Below are 22070 nucleotides of genomic sequence, written 5' to 3'. Positions count from 1 at the left end.
TATCAAAATTCTCTTTTAGAGTTTTAGATTTTGGGGAAAGCATCTGATTGTCTACAATGACGGAATCAATTAGAAATTTATTGGTATTCATTCTTTCATTTGAAATACAAAATCATACTGAAATACAACTTGATATTTGAAATACAAACTTAGTAAGACATATTTTGTATTTTATTTGGCTAAAGCAATATAATTTTTATGAATACATAATATATAAAATTGCGACGAATACATCACAAGAAGGGCAATACAAAATTATTGGTATTCATTCTGCGTTTGATATACAAAATGATATTGAAATACAACTTCATATTTGAAATAAAAACTGAGCTAGAAATACTTTCTGCAAATTTAAAGTGAAATAATAATATAACAAAATTGGATATTGAAATATAAATACAATTTATTTTGAATACAACTTATTCTATGTATTATGTATTCATCGCAACTGTATTTTTCAATATCATTTCAATTTACAACTAATTTGTATTTATATTTTGGTATATACTTCACATCTGCCTTTATTTGTGTACTTGAACTAGAATGCAAAAGAGTTGTATTCATCATAAATCAATACCAATAAGTTTTGTATTTTAAGTTAGTTATACATATCATTAGGTTTTCGAATACATTTTGGATGAACACATATTCAAAGAAGTTCAAACATTTAAATATCCAAAACAGAGGGCATTAGAAATTTTCCAACACTTCCATATCCTCATATGAGATATAAAATACAAACTACTGTTTTCAATTTTTTTTTTGAAATTCTTAAGAACAAAGGAAAAAAACGCTAGAAGGAAAAATGACAACATATGCTCTTTCAAAAACGTAATTGATGTTAAATTTTAATTTTTTTTAACCTTTTTTGAAATTTTCTGTTCCATGATTTTCTTTATTATGTTATTAATTATTTGTATTCTCTCAAATTAATCAAAATAAAACAAATACATAACTCAGCCCTTAACAAACTAAAATATTGACATTTTAAATTAATAGTGAAACTATTGCTAAGGAATCCCATTAAAAGCTAAAATATTGTTGTTTTGAAAATTTTCCCAATTTTTTTTATAGACTATTAATTGCTAATTAATATTGGGCTATATATTGCCAATTGTATATAATAGTTGTATGTCTGTGTCAATTCCTCCTTTCCGAATATCTTTGTGGCCCTTAGGCCCAACACTTTTTCGGCCCATTTGTTTGTCTGTCGGGTATTCAAAAATATCAAAGGCAACTGTAAACAGATAACGAAACAAGCGGCAATTCGAGCTGATGAGCAGACATGCCACTTCTTCTTCTTCCATGTAAGTCTTTCTCTATTTTCAATCCAATTTTGCCCCTCAACACTTCTGTTATTTACAACACAGCTACCCAATTCTCAGCTTTTCCCCTTTCTCACAAATACCCACTTGCTAGAACCCCAAAATCTTCCAAGAATCTCTTACTCCATTGGAATTATCAAATAAGTTTGCATACCCATGTCTCGTTTTGCTCTAAAAATGAAATCTTTGAAGAATTTACGACTACCCAGTTGGATGAATTGCCTGAAAGTGAAGAGCTTGAATTACATAATAAGCCATATTTAAAGCAAATAGATAATGGGGTTGTCTCAGATGTAGAGGAGGAGCAGAAAAAAGTTAGTAAAGATGAAGTTTTGGAGCCATTTTATAAGTTATTTAAGCCTACAGAGTCTAATGAAGAAGAAAGTGATACAGAACAAGAGGAAGAGGTTCATCCAGTTGTAGAAGAGAGTAAGAAGGTTAGTGTAGAGTATTATGAACCGAAACCGGGTGATTTGGTGGTAGGTGTTGTGGTTTCGGGGAATGAGAATAAGCTTGATGTGAGTGTTGGTGCTGACCTATTGGGTACCATGTTAACTAAGGATGTTTTGCCTTTGTATGACAAAGAGATGGGCTATTTGCTGTGTGATTTAGAGAAGGATGCTGAGGAGTTTTTGGTGAGAGGGAAAATGGGAATTGTGAGCTACGATGATGCAATTAGTGGGGAATCAACGTCAGGGAAGCCCGTTGTGGAACCTGGGACTGTACTTTTTGCTGAGGTTCTTGGAAGAACTCTCAGTGGTCGACCACTACTGTCAACAAGAAGACTCTTTAGACGCATTGCCTGGCATCGAGTGAGGCAGGTTCTTTTCTCACTTTCGTTCTCTTATAATATGCAATGTTGTTTAGATTTTCATCGATAGGGGACTTGATTGTTACCTAGTCCAATCAATTGGCTGCGTAAGTTGGGATTAGCTTTATGTTTTACCTTATTAATGGAACTACTGAAGTACTCTATGTTTTATTAACTGGATCTTACCAAAAATTGTTCTAGATAATTGTTATTTCCATACTATTATTTCTTCACTTGAATTGCTTAAGGTATAATCTTGCCCTGCAATTTCATTTTGGAGATATTAGAAACTTGTTAGAAAATGTACTTAAAGCTTAAAATTAGATCACTCTGTCCATTCTGAGAACGATTATACTTTGATCTGTATTGCTTAGTTGTCCTTTTTGTTAAACTGCTAACTCGAGGAGGCACCTATTATTCGTTCAGGAATTGTTTTTCCTTGACAACTATTACAAAAGGTCATGCATTATTCTCCTAAGTTTTGAGCCTGAGTAGTCATCAATCAGTCAACTTTGCCTCTATTCCAAATTGGTTTAGGTTGATTATGATATAATGCTCTGTATCCATTGCGCTCTATTTAGGTCCATTGCATTCCTATAGTCAATAGAGCCATAGACTCTATGAATGTTCTAAATGTTGTTAAAACTTAAATCTGGTTCTAAACATATGCTATTGATAATATTATTCCTCAGAAGCACTAAATGTCATCATCATATATTCTTTATTTCTAAATTTGGGACCTGAAAATCAGCACATTTTTCCTATTCACCAATCTCTAATAGTTTTTGATTTTAGATTGTGAATTGGGAGAATATTTTTGGATACCGTCGTTTGAACATCTTGAGTTGCTCTATCATTGATCTATTTGCATGTGCAACTTATGCTGATAAATAATATAGCTCTAGGAAAATTGGTTCCAGTTATATTTTGACCAAAAAATGGGGCTGGTGGAAGACCAAACATAAGGAGGGATGATGAGAAAATATGGAAATTGAAGGATGAGTGAGCTCTGAGAGAGAAGATGTAAAAATACGTACTATTGCTATGAATGATTGAGGAAGTTCTGTGTCACAAAGTACTGGCTCAAATTTGATGATACTACTTAGTTCTCAGTTCTTTTAGGTGTTTCTATTCTAGGTCGTTTTTATCCTAGTTTATTAGCACAATAACTTAGCATTTTAACTAATTTATGCCACAGATTAAACAACTAAATGAACCTATTGAGGTGAAGATAACAGAGTGGAATACTGGTGGTCTTCTTACAAGAATAGAGGTAATCCAGTCACCCCTTTCCTCCATGACTCCACTGCAGTTCTACTTCTCTGTGCTAAACAGGTTGAATGTTGTTTTGCAGGGCTTACGGGCCTTTCTTCCAAAGGCTGAATTGATGAACAGAGTTAATAGCTACACCGAGCTGAAGGAGAATGTAAGTTGGAACCTTTAAACGTTCACCAATCGCAATTCTTATGTTCCTCGCATTTAATTTACATCTGTATCTTTGGACTTCATTATGAATTTCTTCTTCTGCATTTAAAACAAGCGACATTCTATCCTCTCTCACAATTTAACTACTAAAATAAAGTGCTTGGAAGTGCTGCCTTTTTTGGTAGCAAATGAAATCACATTTATTAAGTTGTAACAATAGATATGTTGGAAGCACTGCAACTGAATCTGTTGCTGGCCACATTCTTCTAAAGCTCACTGTGTGCATACCAAATGGTAAGTGGCAAAGTGCTGCTTCTTTGGTATCTTTCCCAAAAATATAAGATTGTTATACAAATGAAAATATAAAAGGGAAAGTGCAAAGTTTTGGTGACCAGAATGTGCTCTGCTCTATGTAAACATTTCGTGAAATCTCCACAATGTGCGTCTTTTGCTCCCATATGACATGGATTGCTTTTATATATTGCCTGCTTAATATAGCTTATTTTTGTTATTTCAGGTGGGGCGTCGGATTAATGTGCTTATTACCAGAATAAATGAAGAAACTAATGACTTAATACTTAGTGAGAAGGAAGCTTGGGTTAGTTCTTGTCACCATGACACCCCAGTTTCTTGTGTATAATGATTTCGTGTATTTTTCTATTTATGCTTTTTATCCCATTTTTCTTTTGCTTGGGGAGGGTTCCTTTTTTCTGTTGCCTTTTCTCTATCAAGATTCCCCCCCTCCAATTATTTATGGTTTGAGAACCTCTCTAGATTATTTTCTTTTCTTACTTTATTTCTTTTCATCTTGAATCTTGGATTCCACAGCAAATGTTAAATCTGCAAGAGGGCACCCTTGTAGAAGGAACAGTGAAAAAACTTTTCCCCTTTGGCGCACAGATAAGGCTTGGTGAAACAAATCGAAGGTAATTTGCATTATGCTTCCCACAGAAAGAAGTCGGACTTAGCTGTGGTTAGTACTTCCATGTAAAATTAAGAAACTTAATGACTCTGATCTAGGATAACTTTGAACTTTCGCGGTTGGAGCATGGGAGCAAATTGTGATTGACATTTCTTTTCTCTTTTTTATGCACAAATACGTAAATGCAGTGATGTAGAGTTATAGAGTAATACAAACCACTATAGTTGTTCAATATCATATAGAAATTATATCGTTTCAAGGGAAAAGGTCCAAATATTGCCCCTGTACCACCTGAAGGCTGAAACTGCTCAATTTATCCCTCCATTACACTTTTGGTCCATTCATACCTTATTGTTAGCAAATCGTCTCATACTTATTCTTTCCATTAACAGAAGCTCCAGTGTGAAATTGTTGGACTCCACGTGTCCAATTCTTTGAGAAAAAATGTTCAAATTTACCCTTCAACTATGAGTAAAGTTCAAAATTACCATTAGGTTGTAGCTCCGTTTAAGGTCATGGAAAAAATGAGACTTTTCCTAGCGGTGAGGCAATATTGGGCCAAATGTTTAACAGAGGACAAAGTTTCTTGATTCTAGATAATACAGGAGCACATTTGACCCTTCCCTTGTTTCAATTAAGAGAAACTATCCATTCTATCTTGCAATTAAAAAAAAGAGAACTTTTTTTGTTTGGTGTTTTGAATCTTATATGCTCATTTTACTTTCAATTGATTGAGGTGTGGCCTTGGTTCTTAATGATATATTTGACAAAAATTAGTAGGATAATATCTTCGGTTTGCTTCACTTTCTGTTGAGTTTATCTGTATTTTCTGATAGTAAAATTTGTGGGATTGCCTTATTTTGTCACAGATCTATACTTGTATTGGATTATTATATCTATTTCTGTAGTGCCCTTACGATGGAACTCTGGATGCATCATGCATGCATATGTTTAAGAAGCAGGAGAGGTGACAGTCTAGCTACTGTGCAATTCAATATAAATATCATTTATGATTGTTGCCCGGATACTTTATGGTTCCATTCAGGTGTTTTAGTTATGTTTAGGTAGTAAGAGGAGATAAAGTTTTGTACATTCTTGGACTAATGCGAGCCATGCTCCTTGTTCCACCAGAAAAAGAAACTAACTTGTTCAAATTTTTATACGGTTTTTCTTTTCAATTCTCAGTGGCTTGCTACACATCTCAAATGTCACCCAAGCCAAGGTTACTTCCATGAGTAACTTGTTAGCAGTTGATGAGAAGGTGAAAGTTATGGTTGTGAAGTCAATGTTTCCTGACAAAATATCTCTCAGGTATGTGGTAGAGATAATTTGCTTGATTATGCCCTATTCAATGGTAGGGATAAAATGCACCTATATGCTGATATCAGTTGTGGCTCGAAGGATTACCTTAATACATTTTGTATGCTTGCCCTACTATGATTGTTTATGTTTCAACTTTTTGATATTTTGAAATGGAAAGTTTTCAACTAGTGACGTGTTGCTTGTAATTTCTAAATCTTCAAAAACTCGTTTCAACTACCCAATTTATCCACGCCCTATTCACTTTGAAATAATATATGTTGCAAGCTGTAAGGAAATAGATTTTGGGCCTAACTCAAGTCTCAACCCCAAAATCTAGCTTATGAGGGGAGGATTGTCCAAGTCCATATAAGGAGTCCAACTTTTCCTCAGCCCACCGATGTGGGACTTAACACCCAGCATGAACAATTTAATATGGTGGCCCAACATCAGTAAATCATAAATTGGGATTAACCTGACTCTGATACGATGTGAAGAGATGGATCTTGGGCCTAACTCAACCCCAAATCTAGCTTACGAGGTGATCATTGCTCACGTCCATATAAGGATTCCACTTCACCAAAAAAAAAGTCCATATAATAAGGAGTCCAACTTTTTCCAATATCAGATGAAAGGGCGTACAAGTTAGTTTCCCTTACTTTGTGATTTTTTTTGGAGATCCTAGGATCTTATTTCATTCCTCCCACTTCTAGAGACCAAGCTACTGTCCCTCCCCCCCGACCTACAACAGGCGAAGAAATACAATGCAACAACTGTGCCTTAATTCTAGTTAGTTAGGGTCGGCTATATAAGTATTCAGGGTCCATTTAGCTCCATTTGGTATGACTTATGAGGCACCCCTTGAAGCCCACTACTTGGTGGCCATTATAAATCATAATCACTCTTAGCTCAAACCAGTGCTCATTATGTACATTGGGTCGTTGAACAGCTTTCATTGTTTTTAATGTCCTTTGCCAGGTAATACTCACCTAACTAGAATTAAAATTTGTGACTCAAATTTTGAACTGGGGTAAAAACATTGGTTATAAATCTCATGTGAGTTAGACTGTGAATGGTAATGAATGTGCATGGTAAGCCAGTTCAGGTTAAAAAACAATTTCAGAATTTCCAACTCAAGCTCCATTTTTGTCCCACTGTTAGTTCTTCAATATTGGAATTGCAAGGATGATTAATGATTAATTTCATGACTTTGATGGTCCAAATTGTGATTTTGCAACAAGACAATCATTCTTTTTATAAACTTGGTGTCCGTGTCAGCTTGTGCGCACCTCGACTAATTTCACGGCTTACTTGCTACCCTTCCACCAGTGCAGATAGATGATAATTCTGTCCACCAAGACTCGAACAAATTTAAAAGAAATCATCTAGTGTTTTTGCTTTTGCTGGGATTTGAACCTGAAAAAACCCTCATGGTTCTTGAACTATTTCATTGACCATGAGGCCACCGCCTTTGGTGCTTGGACTAGACAATCTATAACACAATAGATCTCATATGGCTCCAAAGGTTTTACGGCATGGAACATGATATTTTATTGTTTAATTTCCAATTCCTTGTTCACATTCGCATCTCCTTGTAGAAGCCTATCCTACTTAGCATGTTGCTAACAAGAACTGGCTAGATATTTTTGTAGTGGTGACATGCTAAGGCTCCTGCCAATGGATTTACTATTTTCCTGCTTATTCTCAGTTCCGCTCCTCACTTTCCACATTTCTGAACTAAAATCACATCAAGGAATTGTTATCTTGATTTCCTGTAACAAGCAAATTGTTTGTCAATTTGATATCCTCTTGTTTTTGTCAAATGCAGTATTGCAAACCTTGAAAGCGAGCCAGGGTTATTTTTATCGGACAAGGAGGTTTGTCTCCCTTAAATATTGCTCACCTCATAGCTAGTTATAATCAGCCATCTTTGCTTGTATATAACACTACCATCTTATTGGACCAGTTTAGACTCCACGTAACGTTATAACTTACAGATACAATTGCATAACAAGTGAACTTCCTTCTCTGCAGAGAGTATTTTCTGAAGCAAAACAGATGGCGAAGAAGTTCAGACAGAACCTACCAACTGTTTCAGCAACAAAGAAACCAGAACCCCTTCCAACCGACAGGCTACCATTTGAAGATGAAGAAAATATGTATGCTAATTGGAAATGGTTCAAGTTTGAAAGGGATAATATAAACATGGAATAACCCCCAACACTAAAATGTATCGAACTGTATATCCTTTCGGCACGTCTTTAGGTCCTTAGATAGCATCCATGACAAAGTACCATTGTTCAAAATCCCAGTTATATTCTTTACTGAACTGAGTAATAAGTCCCATTGTTACTTTACTTTTCTTTTTGGCACAATTCTGAAGTTTCACATCCCTTTTTGATATATCATGCTTTCATAAATGGACTCTTTGTGTATGAAGTTTAATTGTTGGGCCTTCAATCAGTTGGCTAATTCATTAGCCCCAATATGCTTTAAAGTTTGAAGCAATGTGTAAACCTGCGTATTTTTCTTCAAATTCCTATAGGAGGGGTAAGGCTGCAAAATGTACCCAATTGAATTATGATGGGATTTTTACACTAATAGCCGATTGTATTAACGGTTTATTTTTTTAGTTAGTAAATGTAGATTATATATTAATTATGCACGGTGATACACATAATATACATCTGACAAATTATTTTTAGATTAAGCGATTGAGTGAGTGACTATTTAGGTTAATTATCTCTTGGACAATGAATTGTGAGAACACAAACTTAACCATTAAATCAAATCATTTCCTTTGGCAAAAAGGTGAAATGACACTACTACTAGTACTACATACCGAGTATAATTCTACAAGTAGGATATGAGGGAGGTGAGGTGTACACATGCTTTATCTCTACCTCAAGGTAGAGTATGAGACTATTAGTTGTTTTCGATCAACTCTCGACGAACTGAAAAATGACAGTACCACCCAATTGAATTATTCCAATCTATATATATTATAAAGGAGAAACATAGACAAGATGATGTGACACCTCTCTATGACCTCCATTTGCATTTATCTTTGTTATCCTTTTTTTGACCTTAAAAAAAAATTAAATTAATTATTGTATTTTAAAAGTAATTACTTAATTTATTACAAATAAATATGTTATTAATGGATGAACATTTACAAAAAAAACTCTTCACATTTTTTTTATTTGTTTGTCTCACTTTTAATCATAAAATCATAAAATGATAATATTTTCTTATATTTTAAGTATTTTTTAATTTATTCACAAGGAGTTATTACCCATGACTTACCTCTCTTTAATTTTAACTTTTAATAATATTCATAACTCCCATAATTTTTATGTCCATAGCCTCCAAACTTAAATTTGTAAGTATTTGATGTCTTGTGGTATTCCTCTATTTTGTCTATAAATTCATACTTAGTTTCATGAAGATTCACATTCAAGATTACATTTTCTCTTCTTCATCATATTGGTTTGTGAATGAACTAAAAAAGAACTACATGAAGATAAGAAATATTTCATTCTCAAGTCTTTATTTTTTCATTTGTTCTATTTTGTCTATATAAATTCATATTTAGTTTCATGAAGATTTACATTTAAAATTATCATTTCTCCTCTTCATCATATTTGTTTGTGAATTATCTAACATGTAACAAAAAAAGAAGTACATGAAGGTAAGATATATTTCATTCTCAAGTTTTTATTTTTATTTTTATGTACTTGGACATGCTTTCTTAATATTTTGTTCATATACGTATTATATATCATTCACCAAGCAAATAATTAAAAAAAAATACCTTTGTAATTCTTAACAATGTGTTGTCAGTATGTAATTCTTCTTTCTAATAGCCAGTTTTCGGGATATAATGTAGTTTAATTATAATATTTGTTAGATTTCAAGAAATACAAATTATTTAGTATTGTTAGTACTATTGAAAAAATAATATACAAAATATATTACATATAATTTTTTATTTTTTTCTTTTGGTATAATTATTTTTTAATTGGTACATGACATTTTATTTATTCATATGATATTTTTTTTTATTCAATTGATTGTATATGATGAAGAGTTTGACATATGGAGCAAAATATGGTGACGGATCTACTTGCAAAGGAAGATGTTAGAAAGAAAAAAATGAAGCATAATTAAAAATTATTTTTGCTAGATCTTTTGTTTTTACTCTGACTTGTATTAGTAACTTAAGCTACTTTTCCTATAATTTTTTTTAATTTTGATTTGTATAAATAATTTAGCTACATGTATTGTCAATGTTAATCATTTGGTCTTTTATTATTCTACTTTTTTTTTTTTGTTATGAAGCACAATTAATATAATTAGCTCATTTCAATAACAAAAAAAATATGATTAGGAGTTTTATTTTTATTATACTTGCAAAAAAGTAATTGAAAATAAAATATTAATTTCATGATGCCATTTTTTTGTGCGTGTAACAATTTATTTTTGTCACCATTCTTTTTTGTTTGAAATGAATTTAGGGAAAATGTAGAAGTACCTCCCTAGACTATGACCCAAATCCCCGAGACACAGCTTAACTAAACTAAGGTCTTATTACCCCCTGAACTCATTTTTTAAAAATAATTTTGTACACCTTTTTGGCTTACGTGGCATCCAAATATATCTCACGCTCCACTGCATAGAGTCACGGGGTGTGCCACATAAGACAAAAGGTATACAATATTATATATAAAATGAGTTATGGGGGGTAATATAGGACCTTAGTTTAGTTATGGTGTGTCCCTGAGATTTTGGTCTGTTGAAAGTATTAACCTAGCTATAATGGCTATTGTTACATTGATAACAAGGAAGAAGGAAGAAGAAAGTAAAATGGAGAATTTGTGAAACTGTATTATCCCTTCATACAATCCAACTATCACTATTTATATATGTCATCCACTAACTATATACGTGACTAACTAATTATACTGCCAGCTAATCTTATCTAACATATTATGTTATTCATCTGTGTATACATACTAAGCTAGCTAACAACTTAATACAATTGTCACTAATTTCTACACTCCCCCTCAAGTTGGATGGTGAAAAATGTCCAGCAACCCCAACTTGAACAACATCTCTGCGTGCAATTGTTTCCCCAATGCTTTTGTGAATATATCTGCCAACTGTTCTTTGCTATCAATGTAGGAAGTTGTGATCAGTCTTTCTTGTAATCTTTCCCTAATGAAGTGACAATCAATCTCTATGTGTTTAGTCATCTCATGAAACATAGGATTTGAAGCTATCTGCAATTCTGTTTTATTATCACAATATAACTCCATTGGCAACTCCACATGAGCACATAGTTCCTTGAACAAACTCTGTAGCCAAACTAACACTGCCACTGTGGTTGCCATACTTCTATATTTAGCTTATGCTGAGCTTCTTGACACTGTACTTTGCTTCTTTGACTTCTATGAAATCAGTGAATCTCCATATTTTATTCCGAAACCTATCACTGACCTTTTTGATATCAAACATGATGCCCAGTCTGCATCACAATATGCAATCACCTTACTTGACTTTCTACTGCTCATTAGGAGTCCTAGTGCAGGTTGCTTCTTTATATACCTGACCACATGTAGGGCTGCCTCATAATGTGATTTTTTAGGTGTATGCATAAATTGACTCAAGTGGTGCACTGCATAGGAGATATCTGGTCTTGTCATTGCCAAGTATAATAATCTGCCTATGAGTCTTTGATACACTTTCCTATCTTCTAGTTATGCATCATCACCAGTAGGCTCAAAAACTTCATCATACTCCAGACTTGTCATCTTCTGATTCTGTTCTAGTGGTGTAGTATTGGACTTTCCTCCCCCTAAACCACATTCTGATATTAGCTCTAGTGCATACCTTCTCTGATTCATCATAATTCCTTTGCTGGATCTGACAAACTCTATTCCAAGAAAGTATCTCAACTCTCCAAGGTCCTTCATCTTGAAATTGTAATTCAAGATTTCCTTAGCTTCTTGAATGAGTATTTTGTCACTCCCAGTAATTAATAAGTCATCAACATAAACAAGTATGATGACAATCCCTCCTTTATTCCTTTTTGTAAACAAAGAATAATTCAACCTGCTTTGTGTGAACCCAGATTTAACAAGGGTTGTGGTAAGTTTCATGTTCCATTGTCTACTGGCTTGTTTTAAGCCATACAGGGATTTGAGTAGCCTACAAACCTTATGCTCCCCCTGGCTATCAAAACCTGGTGGCAAAGTCATATAGACCTCCTCCAAGATATCACATTGGAGGAAGGCATTATACACATCCATCTGAAACAAAGGCCAATCAGATTGAGTTATTATGGAAACAACAAGCCTTACAGTGACCATTTTGACAGCTGGAGAAAAATTATCATGATAGTCAAGCCCTTCCTACTGAGTGAACCCTTAGCAACCAACCTAGCCTTATACCTTTCAACAGACCCATCAACCTTATATTTCACCTTATACACCCACTTGCAACCAATAATACATCCACTTGTAACCAATATGAGTTTTACCTACAGGCAGATCCACAATCTCCTAAGTGTGATTATCAGTTAGGGCAGCAATCTCTTGGTCCATAGCAGAAATCCATTAGGTATCCTGAGCAGCTTGGGTGTAAGAGGAAGGCTCAGGAATGGATGAAGAAAAAGCAGTGAGGTATGCTCTATAATATGGTGAGATGGCAGAATAGGAAATACAATTGGAAATAGGATGAGTGGCATCAGAAAGGTTGGATTGTGTAATGTAATCAATATGCCAAAGAGGAGGCTTTGTGACTTTAGAGGATTTCCTGACAAGAGGAGGTGATGGAGCAAGAATAGGTGTGGTAGGAATAATGAGAGTGGGAACTGATGAAGATGTAGATGGAGAGGAATTGGAAAAGGAATGATCATGAGACTCTAAAGGTACATTCAGAGGATGATGAAATGCCGATGTAGAAGGAAATGTATGTGAAGAGGACATAAAATCAGGAGTTAAAAATGTGGACTTGGGATGCTTGAAAGGGAATATATGTTCTCTGAAAGTGACATCCCTGCTGATGAAAAAAGTGTCTGAGGAAATATTGTATAGCATGTACCCCTTTCGAGTGGTGGCATATCCCATGAAAATAGATGGTATAGCCTTAGAAGAGAATTTGTCAGTGTAGAGTGGCTTGGTTGCATAGCAGAGGCAGCCAAATACTTTAATGTAATCAAGCTTATGAGGATGACCATGAAACACCTCATAGGGTGATTTGTTTGATAAGAGTGTGGATGGTAATCTGTTAATGAGAAAGGCTGCAGTAGAAACACACTCACCCCAAAATTTGAGGGGTATATGAGCCTGAAATCTAAGAGCTCTAGCCATTTCAAGAAGGTGTCTGTGCTTTCTTTCAGCAATACCATTTTGCTGAGGTATATGTACACAAGTACTTTGATGAATAATACCAAGAGAATTGAATAGAGAATTGCATTGAGAATTGAAAAACTCTAAACCATTATCAGTTCTTACAATCTTAACAGAAGTTGAAAAATGATTTTTAACAAGAGTAAGAAAGGAAGAAATGTGCATTATTACGTCACTTTTCAATCTTAACAAGTAAATTCAAGTCATTCTAGAATGATCATCTACAATAGTGAGGAAGTATTTATAACCCTTGTAAGTACATTGTTTATAGGCCCCCCACACATACATGTGAATTAGATAAAAAAGCTTTACAAACTTCTTAGTACTATTAAGGAATGGTAATCTAGTTTGTCTAGCAAGGGGACAAATTAAACAGAATGTAGAATCTTTATTCAGAAAGTTGGAGGTCAGTAGAAGAATTTTCTAAAGAACAACAACTGGTGCATCTGAGATGCCAGATGGAGAGGTCAGCTTGGATAGATGATGCACAAGAATGTGGTTTAACAGGAACACTGACAGATGAATGTTGTTGAGTAGATGGAAGTAGGTATAATCCTTCATTTTCTCTACCAATTCCCTTCACCTTGCCAGTGGATAGGTCCTGAAAGATACAAAAAGAAGGATAAAAAGAGACACAACAATGAAGTTCTTTAGTGAGCTTGGAAATGGACAGGAGGTTATACTCAAATTTAGGAATATGCAACACATTGTTCAACACACAATTATCAAATAATGTTATTGTGCCAATATGTTTGACATCTGTTGTTTGACCATTTGGAAGATGTACTTGGTTGTTAGCAGGTGGTGCAGGTGATGAGTTTAGCAAGGATTTCATGTTACAGACCATGCGATTAGTAGCACCAGTGTCAACCACCCAAGGAACTGTGTTTAAACCTGCAGAAAAACACCTTGAAGTAAAGCATGAAGTAATGTTGTGAGGTATACCTGCCATATTAGCCATGGCTCCTTGTGATGTAGAATCAATGCCTAACATCTTCATAATATGATTGTATTGGTCATGAGTGAATGATGGCACCAATATAGATGCTGAAGAACTATTGACAAGCTCTATATTATCCAGATGATCTGTAGTTGATTTTGCTGATGTTTGTTCATATACTCAGAAGAATCACCACACTGTGCATTGTGCGCCTGTTGTCTCCTATTACCACCAACCTTTTCATGACTATCACCTTGAAACCTTTGTCTTTCATCCCCAAACTGTGGCTTCCTCTCATTTCTATCTATAGGGTTCTTCTTGACATATTTATGATAAGATGGATATCCTATCAACTTGTAGCAATACTTGGTATTATGATTCCTCATATGGCAATGTTCACAGTATAGATCATTATGCTTCTTGGACTTGTTATGCTGCATAGATGCTAATGCAGTGGGTTCATTAACATTCAATTGTTGTAATGGCAAAACTGAAGCAAATATTATATTGGATTATACTCTTTGACTTTCATCCTGCATTATCATATTGTAGGCTTGATTCAAGTTAGGACTAGGAACAATCATCAAAATATGACTACGAGATTGAGCAAATGTCTCGTTCAGTCCCATCAAAAATTGTATAAGCTTCTGCTTCTCCATATGATCTGCATACTCTCTATACTTGTCACATTCACAAGCTGGTAGTGGCACTAAAGAAATGTGTTCATCCCATAGATTTCTAAGCTTAGAGTAGTAGTCTGAAACAGTAAGAATGCCCTGACTCATAGTGCATATTTCTCGATGTAATTGATAGATCCTAGTAAGGTTTCTTTTATCAAAATGCTCATTTAGATCCTTCCATACAGTATGAGCACTAGATGAGAACATGAAGCCATTTGCTAGTTCATTCGAAAGAAAATTAGTGATCCATGACAAGACGAATGCATTACACCTCTCCTACTCATGTTATAAATCCCCTAGATATTGCTCTTTTCTACATGATCCATCAACAAAAGCAATTTTGTTTTTAGCTAGCAATGCTACTCTCATAGAATTACTCCAACTAGTATAATTCTCTATGCCAGTTAATTTTTGTGAAATTAGAATGCTACCTGGCGTATCTGATGGATGAAGATACAAAGGACTTCTCGGATGAATGTCAGTGAACTTCTGAATCTGTGTGGAACTCGGTGGTGATGGCGACTGTGTTGACATATCTGCTGTATCTATCATTTTAAGCTAACCTTTCACACAAATTGAACTCGACTACACAGAAGAGAGAAAAAATTGTCAATCGTGATTATGATTCTTCAATTGATGATGAACAGGAAATGGATTGCGAAATCGATCGCAATTCTTCAACTGGTGATTGTATACAGTTGATTCTCCAGATCTCTTCTTAAGTGCATATCTCTGTAACAGGATGTGCTAGGCTTCAGTGGAACTGAGCTCTGATACCATGTTGAAAGTATTAACCCAGCTATAATGGCTATTGTTACATTGATAACAAGGAAGAAGGAAGAAGAAAGTAAGATGGAGAATTTGTGAAACTGTATTATCCCTTCATACAATCCAACTATCACTATTTATACATGTCATCCACTAACTATACACATGACTAACGAATTATACTGCCAGCTAATCTAATCTAACAAATTCTGTTATTCATTTGTGTATACATACTAAGCTAGCTAACAGCTTAATACAATTGTCACTAATTTCTACACGGTCACTAGGGGGGTACTTGAGCTTTCTCCCATGAATTTATAATTTTTATGCAGTCACCGATTATTATATTATTTTGTTAATTTTTTTTATGTTTTCACCCCTTATTTTCATTTATTTATGTTACAAATAAAATTAATGCATAATTATTAATACATTTAATGTAATAAAATTGTACATTTGAATTATTTATAACTCATGTCTCTTCATCTACTTGTAAATTCTTATCTTAAATATTATTCATAACTTTTGTATGTTTCATTTTTCATAATTCTTATAGATATTTAATTGACATTTAAAAAATTATAAAAAACAAATATAATAAAAAAGACATAATAAAAAAATTAAAAGTTTTTTTACGATATTAAAATTTGTATAGAAAATTAGTACTCCTACAAAAGATAGAGGAAATTCAAACATATAAAATATTTTCAACGTAACACAATATATATACTATTATTTTAACATATTACCTCTTATTCAATTTACGTTGCCACGGTGAATATTTTGTTCTACTATATACATATGAATAGTTTGCACTTAAAAAGATGGGGATAAGACACAAGTACCCCCTAGACTATAACCGAAATTTCAGAGACACGCATTAACTAAACCAAGGTCCTATTACCCCTCTGAACTTATTTTTTTTTGTAATTTTGTACACCTTTTGTCTTACATGCACACTCTGTGACTCCACACAATTGAGGCGCGTAGGAGATATTTGAATGCCACGTAAGCCAAAAAGGTGCACAAAATTACAAAAAAATGGATTCAGGGGGTAATAGGACCTTAGTTTAGTTAAGGTGTGTCTCTGGATTTCGGTCATAGTCTAGGGGATACTTGTACCTTTTTCCAAAAAGATGCAAAAAAAAAATTCTATTTTATATGTTTTAAAAAGTGAAAAAATGTATCATGTCGTAGATGAAAAAAATATATTAATATTATCTTATATATCCGATACTAACCTAAATATAAATATTATATATTATTATCTTATAAATATTTTATATATCCATGCGAAGCGCGAATAATTTCACTAGTTAAGAATAATATTGAAAATAATTTGAATCTGGGATCTTGAAGTATCTCATCACAACTTTATTTATTTCCAATCTTTTCTTTGTTTTGCAAGCAAATGCTTTAAAGTTCATAAAGCGTGGAGCCTCAAATGGGATACAGATATCATCTACAATTAATAGATCCCATAATACATGGTGTGTGTATCACTTAAATTTTACTCCATATCAACAAATGTAATGTAATTCACAGCTAACAGCTTGCAAAAAAAGTCATATAATTTTCTTGGCTCAATGCAGATTCCCATAAAAGATGCCTCCATTTAAGTGAACCCTTTTATGTTGTCCTATTTGATTGTAAAATTACGGTAAAATAATAATAATAAGAAGAAAATAAGTTAGTCCTTCGGTATGACTCAGTTCGTTTGGAGGATGGTCATCCATACGGATGACCCAGGATCGGTCCCCCGTCAATGTCTTCTAAGTCAAGCATGTCACATAGGGCTTGCTAGTGCGGTTTACATTTCCTGTGTGGTTTGCAGACTATTACACAATAGGACAAAGACTGTGACAGAAGTTATAGCGGCTGCGAATTATAGGTTAAATAACGAAAACATGATAATTTAATTTATACACCTCATAGCACAAACTACTTTTTTTTTTTTGTAAATATAAGAAATTTTGAGCTTATGGCCAAAATTATATACTAGCTATTTGTCCTTTTCATGTCTGCTTGAATGATTTTGTCTCTGTGTACTTTATACAATTCTGTTTAGAAAATTAATTTGTTGTAGTCTAATAAAATTTAATGAAGTGTAATGAGTTGGGTCAGTAGTGTACCTATTTCCCTAATGAAATTAGGTTTGGGGCTCCATGAATATAACACAAAATTAAATATAGGACTATGGTGACCTAAAGTCAGTGCATAATAATAGATTAGTCTATGTTTTGGCTGCTGGAATTTGGGTTGCCACTATTGCTTCTTTTTCTCTCAATTATTTTGACTTCCTTTTCCATACAATAACTATTTCACATTTATACACGGTTCGAAGAAGAGTTGCACATTTTAAACAGTCTATTCTAATACAAACTCGCACATATACCATTACGTTATAAACCTTAGTGGAGATTTTCCTCCAACTTCAAAAGGAGAGAAGAGAAACATTATTTTTTTCCCTTTTTTTTGAAAAATAAATAAAAATTAAACAATAACTTAAAAGAATTGCTCTCTGTTTCAGAAAAAAAGAAGAAGAGAGAGACCATTTCTAGTTCATTTATAAAATATGAAAAAATGTAGTGCTTTAAGGCTGTATAAAACCAAAAGACATTTGAGAAAATTGAGGTCGAAGCAACAATTGTTTACCTATATATCAATAAGTAACTAGTTGATTAGAAGCAATGAAATTAAACATGGGATCAAGTAGCTAGCTCAGAGTTCCTAATATATATATATATATAGCGCACACCACAAAAGAGAGTACTCTTTTATTATAAGCTAGGCCCTCACGTCCTTTCTTAAGAGATAGAGCAGTCACTCGACAACCCAAAGCTGATTGATATAATCTGTGGGCTTGCTTACTCGTCTTTCACAAGTCAAGCGTATTTCTACCCAATATATTATTCATTTTAAGATAAAGATCATTTTTCATTATTGATTACTTAAGAATTGAAAAAATATTTGCACATTGTTGTTGTTGTTCACCACAAATATTTACGTGAAGCTTGTAAACCAAATTACTCATTAGAACGTGGTCATCATGATTAAGGAGTTACTTAAGACCAAAAATATTTTATTGCTAGTACTTCCTATATACATTCATAATAAAAAAATCAACCCTCAAGGGGAGAAAAAAAAAAGAGACAAAGGAACTTGTTTTGAGAACCCATATAACATATTTTCAATAATAATAATAATAATAATTAATATATATTTTTAAAATATACTACTAATAAACTTGGAATCTAATAAAAGCATGGCCAACATATAAAGTGATCTATTTCCGGTTCATAAGCCTAAAAGTTGAGGTTCTTTGATTTATAGTAGGAAAAATTACTTAACTAGGCCTAAAGGATGGAGCAATTTTATTTATTTTTTGCAAGGAGTGGGGTTGATTAGTTGGTTGTGGTGGGATAATTATTAGGATTCCGTCTTAACAAATCTCAAACTTTGAAATAAAGAATATTTTGATAGAGACTATTTTATTCTTTCTCTTTTTAGCGTAATTCAAATTAATTAGATTAGTAAATTTCAAATGATTTGACTAAAGGAGAATTATGTAATACACAAATATATATTTATTATTAAAAGGGTAGAAAAGAGTAAAAAAAAAATAAAAAAAATCAGAAAAATATGAAATTAACAAGTAGTGGGAGTATATGTAAGTTGGTGCCGTTTTGAACCCATAGTATCCGACTTTTGTACCCTTTTAAGGAACTTGTTGGGCCCTCTAACGCCCATCCAACATAATAATAATAATAATAATAATAATAAAAGACACCAACTATTTAAACCTTTAATTCCTTAGATATGTCTAATAGTTATGAATTTCAAATATATTTTGTTTTTATTATATTTTACCAAATTGAATTGAAATTTACTTTTAATTAGCAAGTCTTGAATATATAGAATCCTCATTATATATTTCAATGATATCATATTTTACTACTATACGTCAACGTTAAGAAATAAGAAATGCATATACATTTTATCTGAATTTTCTAAGATTATCATTTTGTTGACATTCTTTTAGACTTATTTTGACTTATTGATTGAGTCGAATCTACTCAATTTAGCTAGTGCCGGCTAATAAATCATGCTACCAGAACTCATTCTTTTATCTATTTATAAAAAGTTTTAAACTTGAGTACTCTAATTTTACCCTTTTGTGTATACAAGAGCGTGTCAAAAAAATTAGTGATCTAAAGACAAACTATAATAAGAGATCTTAAATATATAAATACATGCACAAAAGTATTACATTAATTTTGGATTCTCTTTTTTTTTTGTTCTTGCATACTACTTGCTTTGGTGTATATTCTTAAAAGACATTAAGCGTACAACTTCACATTATTATTTATAAAATTAAGGATTAGTTCTAGTTAATACGAGGTCAGACATTTATTTGTAATACATCATGTTGGATGTTGATGTAATAACTTTATTTTTTAATATGGAGATTTGAATTGTTTAGTTCAAAGTTCTAAAATATTCTTGATAAAAAGTAGATAATTCTTCTTTTTCTTAAAAATAAATATATATTATAATATTTCAATATTGTTTCATGTGAAATTAAAATGATACAATTCACTATTAAATTTTTTGGAGCCTAAAAATTTATGGGGTCTAAAGCAGATGCTTTACTAGCCTTACCCTTGAGCCATCTCTGCGCGTACAGTGGGTGGGTCGTTCAAAAACTCACACATGTAAAAAATAACAGAAATAAGGATACTAAAAATGGATGTGTGGCATATTAGGAGAAATAAGATTAAGAACAGAGATATTTAAGACAAAGTGGGAGTCATGACTCCCTGGTGGACAAGATGAAGGAGGTAAGACTCATATATATGAAATGGTTCGGATATGTAAAGAGGAGATGTACTAACTAGTAAGGGATATAAAAGGTTAACTAAAGTTTACTCTTCCTTTTTGATGCCCGTGGATTTACTGTCAATGGTTTATTTATTGGGAAGTTAAAAAAAAAGACGTCAATGATTTATTTATTGGAATGTTAAAAAAAAAGATTACTATATGATTTTTTTGAATATGCCTATATCTATCGCTTTTGCTTCATTGATATAATTCTCTTAATAGATATCAAAATTCATATTAGAAAATAAAAAGTACAATAATTAGTGAAGTAAATGAGATACACTACTAGAAAACTGTAAATTAGCAAAGTTCAAAATAATGTATCTTACCTTCAAAGTGTAAATTCATCTATTTTGTATCACTGCATTTTACAGTGTAGTAAATTTTTAGATAGGATGCTGTTACCACAAAGCCATTGTAATTACTGAAACGAATACTAAAAACTATACAAACATTAACTATTATCCCAGTCCTCAAAATATTACTAGTAAAATTAGGTATAAACAATATGTTCAATCATCAAATATATAAAGTATTACATATGTAGTAATTAAACTTTGATTTACAAACCATAATTAATAACGATAATTTAGTAAAATAAACCCCTAATAAATAATGTCTCGAATCAATAAAAGACAAATTATTATGAAAAAACAGGACTGAAGAAGTACTAAAGCTTTATCACAATATCGGTAGATTTAATTTTCACAAATAAGATTTGAGAAGGGTGAAACGTACACAAACCTTATTTTTTATAAGGTAGAAAAGTTTTTTTCGATAATCTTCGAGTCAATATTTAAAAAAAAAGTAAAAAAATCTAGTGTGACTGAAGAGTAAAAAGCAGAACCAAGGCAGTAAAAATAAAAACCCTAATCGTTACTTGTGCCTTAATATATTTATTGTCTGTGTCATGTGATTACATTTTTCTTTATCTCTACTCCCAAAACACACCCACTACAACTTCCTCGATAACAAAATCACTTATCTTTTACTACATATTTTCACCACGTAGACATGTAAAAAACAATAAATTTTTGAACTTACTATCTTAACACACACACACACACACATATATATATATATATATATATATATAAGTAAAAAGGGTATATAGGAAGAAAAGAGCAAAAAAGAAAAAGAGATGCTCTAATTAAATTTTCCTCCATGTAGACGCCCTTTACTTAAATCATAGTCATCATATTAATATTTGAATATTCATTTGACGTGGAAGAAGTACATAGTAATTTTTTTAATGTAAAAAATGTTAGTAGTATATTTTCCTTCGTTTTAATTTATTTATCTGATTTTTAACATAATTGTTGAATTTAAGAAAGTAAATAAAAGAACTTTTGAATCTTATGATTTTCTGAACTAAAGATTTGTAAAATGTACTAAAATATTTTTTAATTTTGTGATTTTAAACATGTCATGTGAAAAGTTACATTACAAAATTGTCAAAAAAAGAAAGATATTTTTAAACAAATTAAAGAAAAAATAAGACAAACAAATTAAAACAAAGCAACTATAATATACTATTTGTGTTTAAGAAAATAGACAATTTGTTGCATAATCGATTCCCTCTCTTTAACCTTTCACCAAGATTTATG

The 22070-nt window shown here is 32.5% G+C and overlaps 2 protein-coding genes across 3 annotated transcripts in view; one reads left to right on the top strand and one right to left on the bottom strand.

Moving 5' to 3' along the window:
• The window catches only part of LOC125834121 (uncharacterized), a 209438-nt gene that overhangs the window by 38356 nt on the left and 149012 nt on the right, over positions 1–22070 (bottom strand). The gene's annotated exons all lie outside the window — the stretch shown is intronic.
• LOC125834116 (protein PIGMENT DEFECTIVE 338, chloroplastic) lies at positions 1220–8122 on the top strand. The gene is made up of 8 exons (XM_049513302.1): positions 1220–2146; positions 3335–3409; positions 3491–3562; positions 4079–4159; positions 4390–4487; positions 5669–5794; positions 7611–7659; positions 7817–8122. Exons 1-8 carry the CDS (start codon positions 1286–1288, stop codon positions 7994–7996), a joined length of 1542 nt encoding a protein of 513 aa, XP_049369259.1. The 5' UTR covers positions 1220–1285; the 3' UTR covers positions 7997–8122.

The sequence above is a fragment of the Solanum verrucosum genome, unplaced genomic scaffold (genome assembly GCF_900185275.1).
Source record: "Solanum verrucosum unplaced genomic scaffold, falcon-dt-bn FXZP01000108.1, whole genome shotgun sequence".
Lineage (NCBI taxonomy): Eukaryota > Viridiplantae > Streptophyta > Magnoliopsida > Solanales > Solanaceae > Solanum > Solanum verrucosum.
The sequence above is the reverse complement of the archived record's forward strand: the minus strand, read 5'-3'. Positions and strand labels throughout refer to the sequence as shown.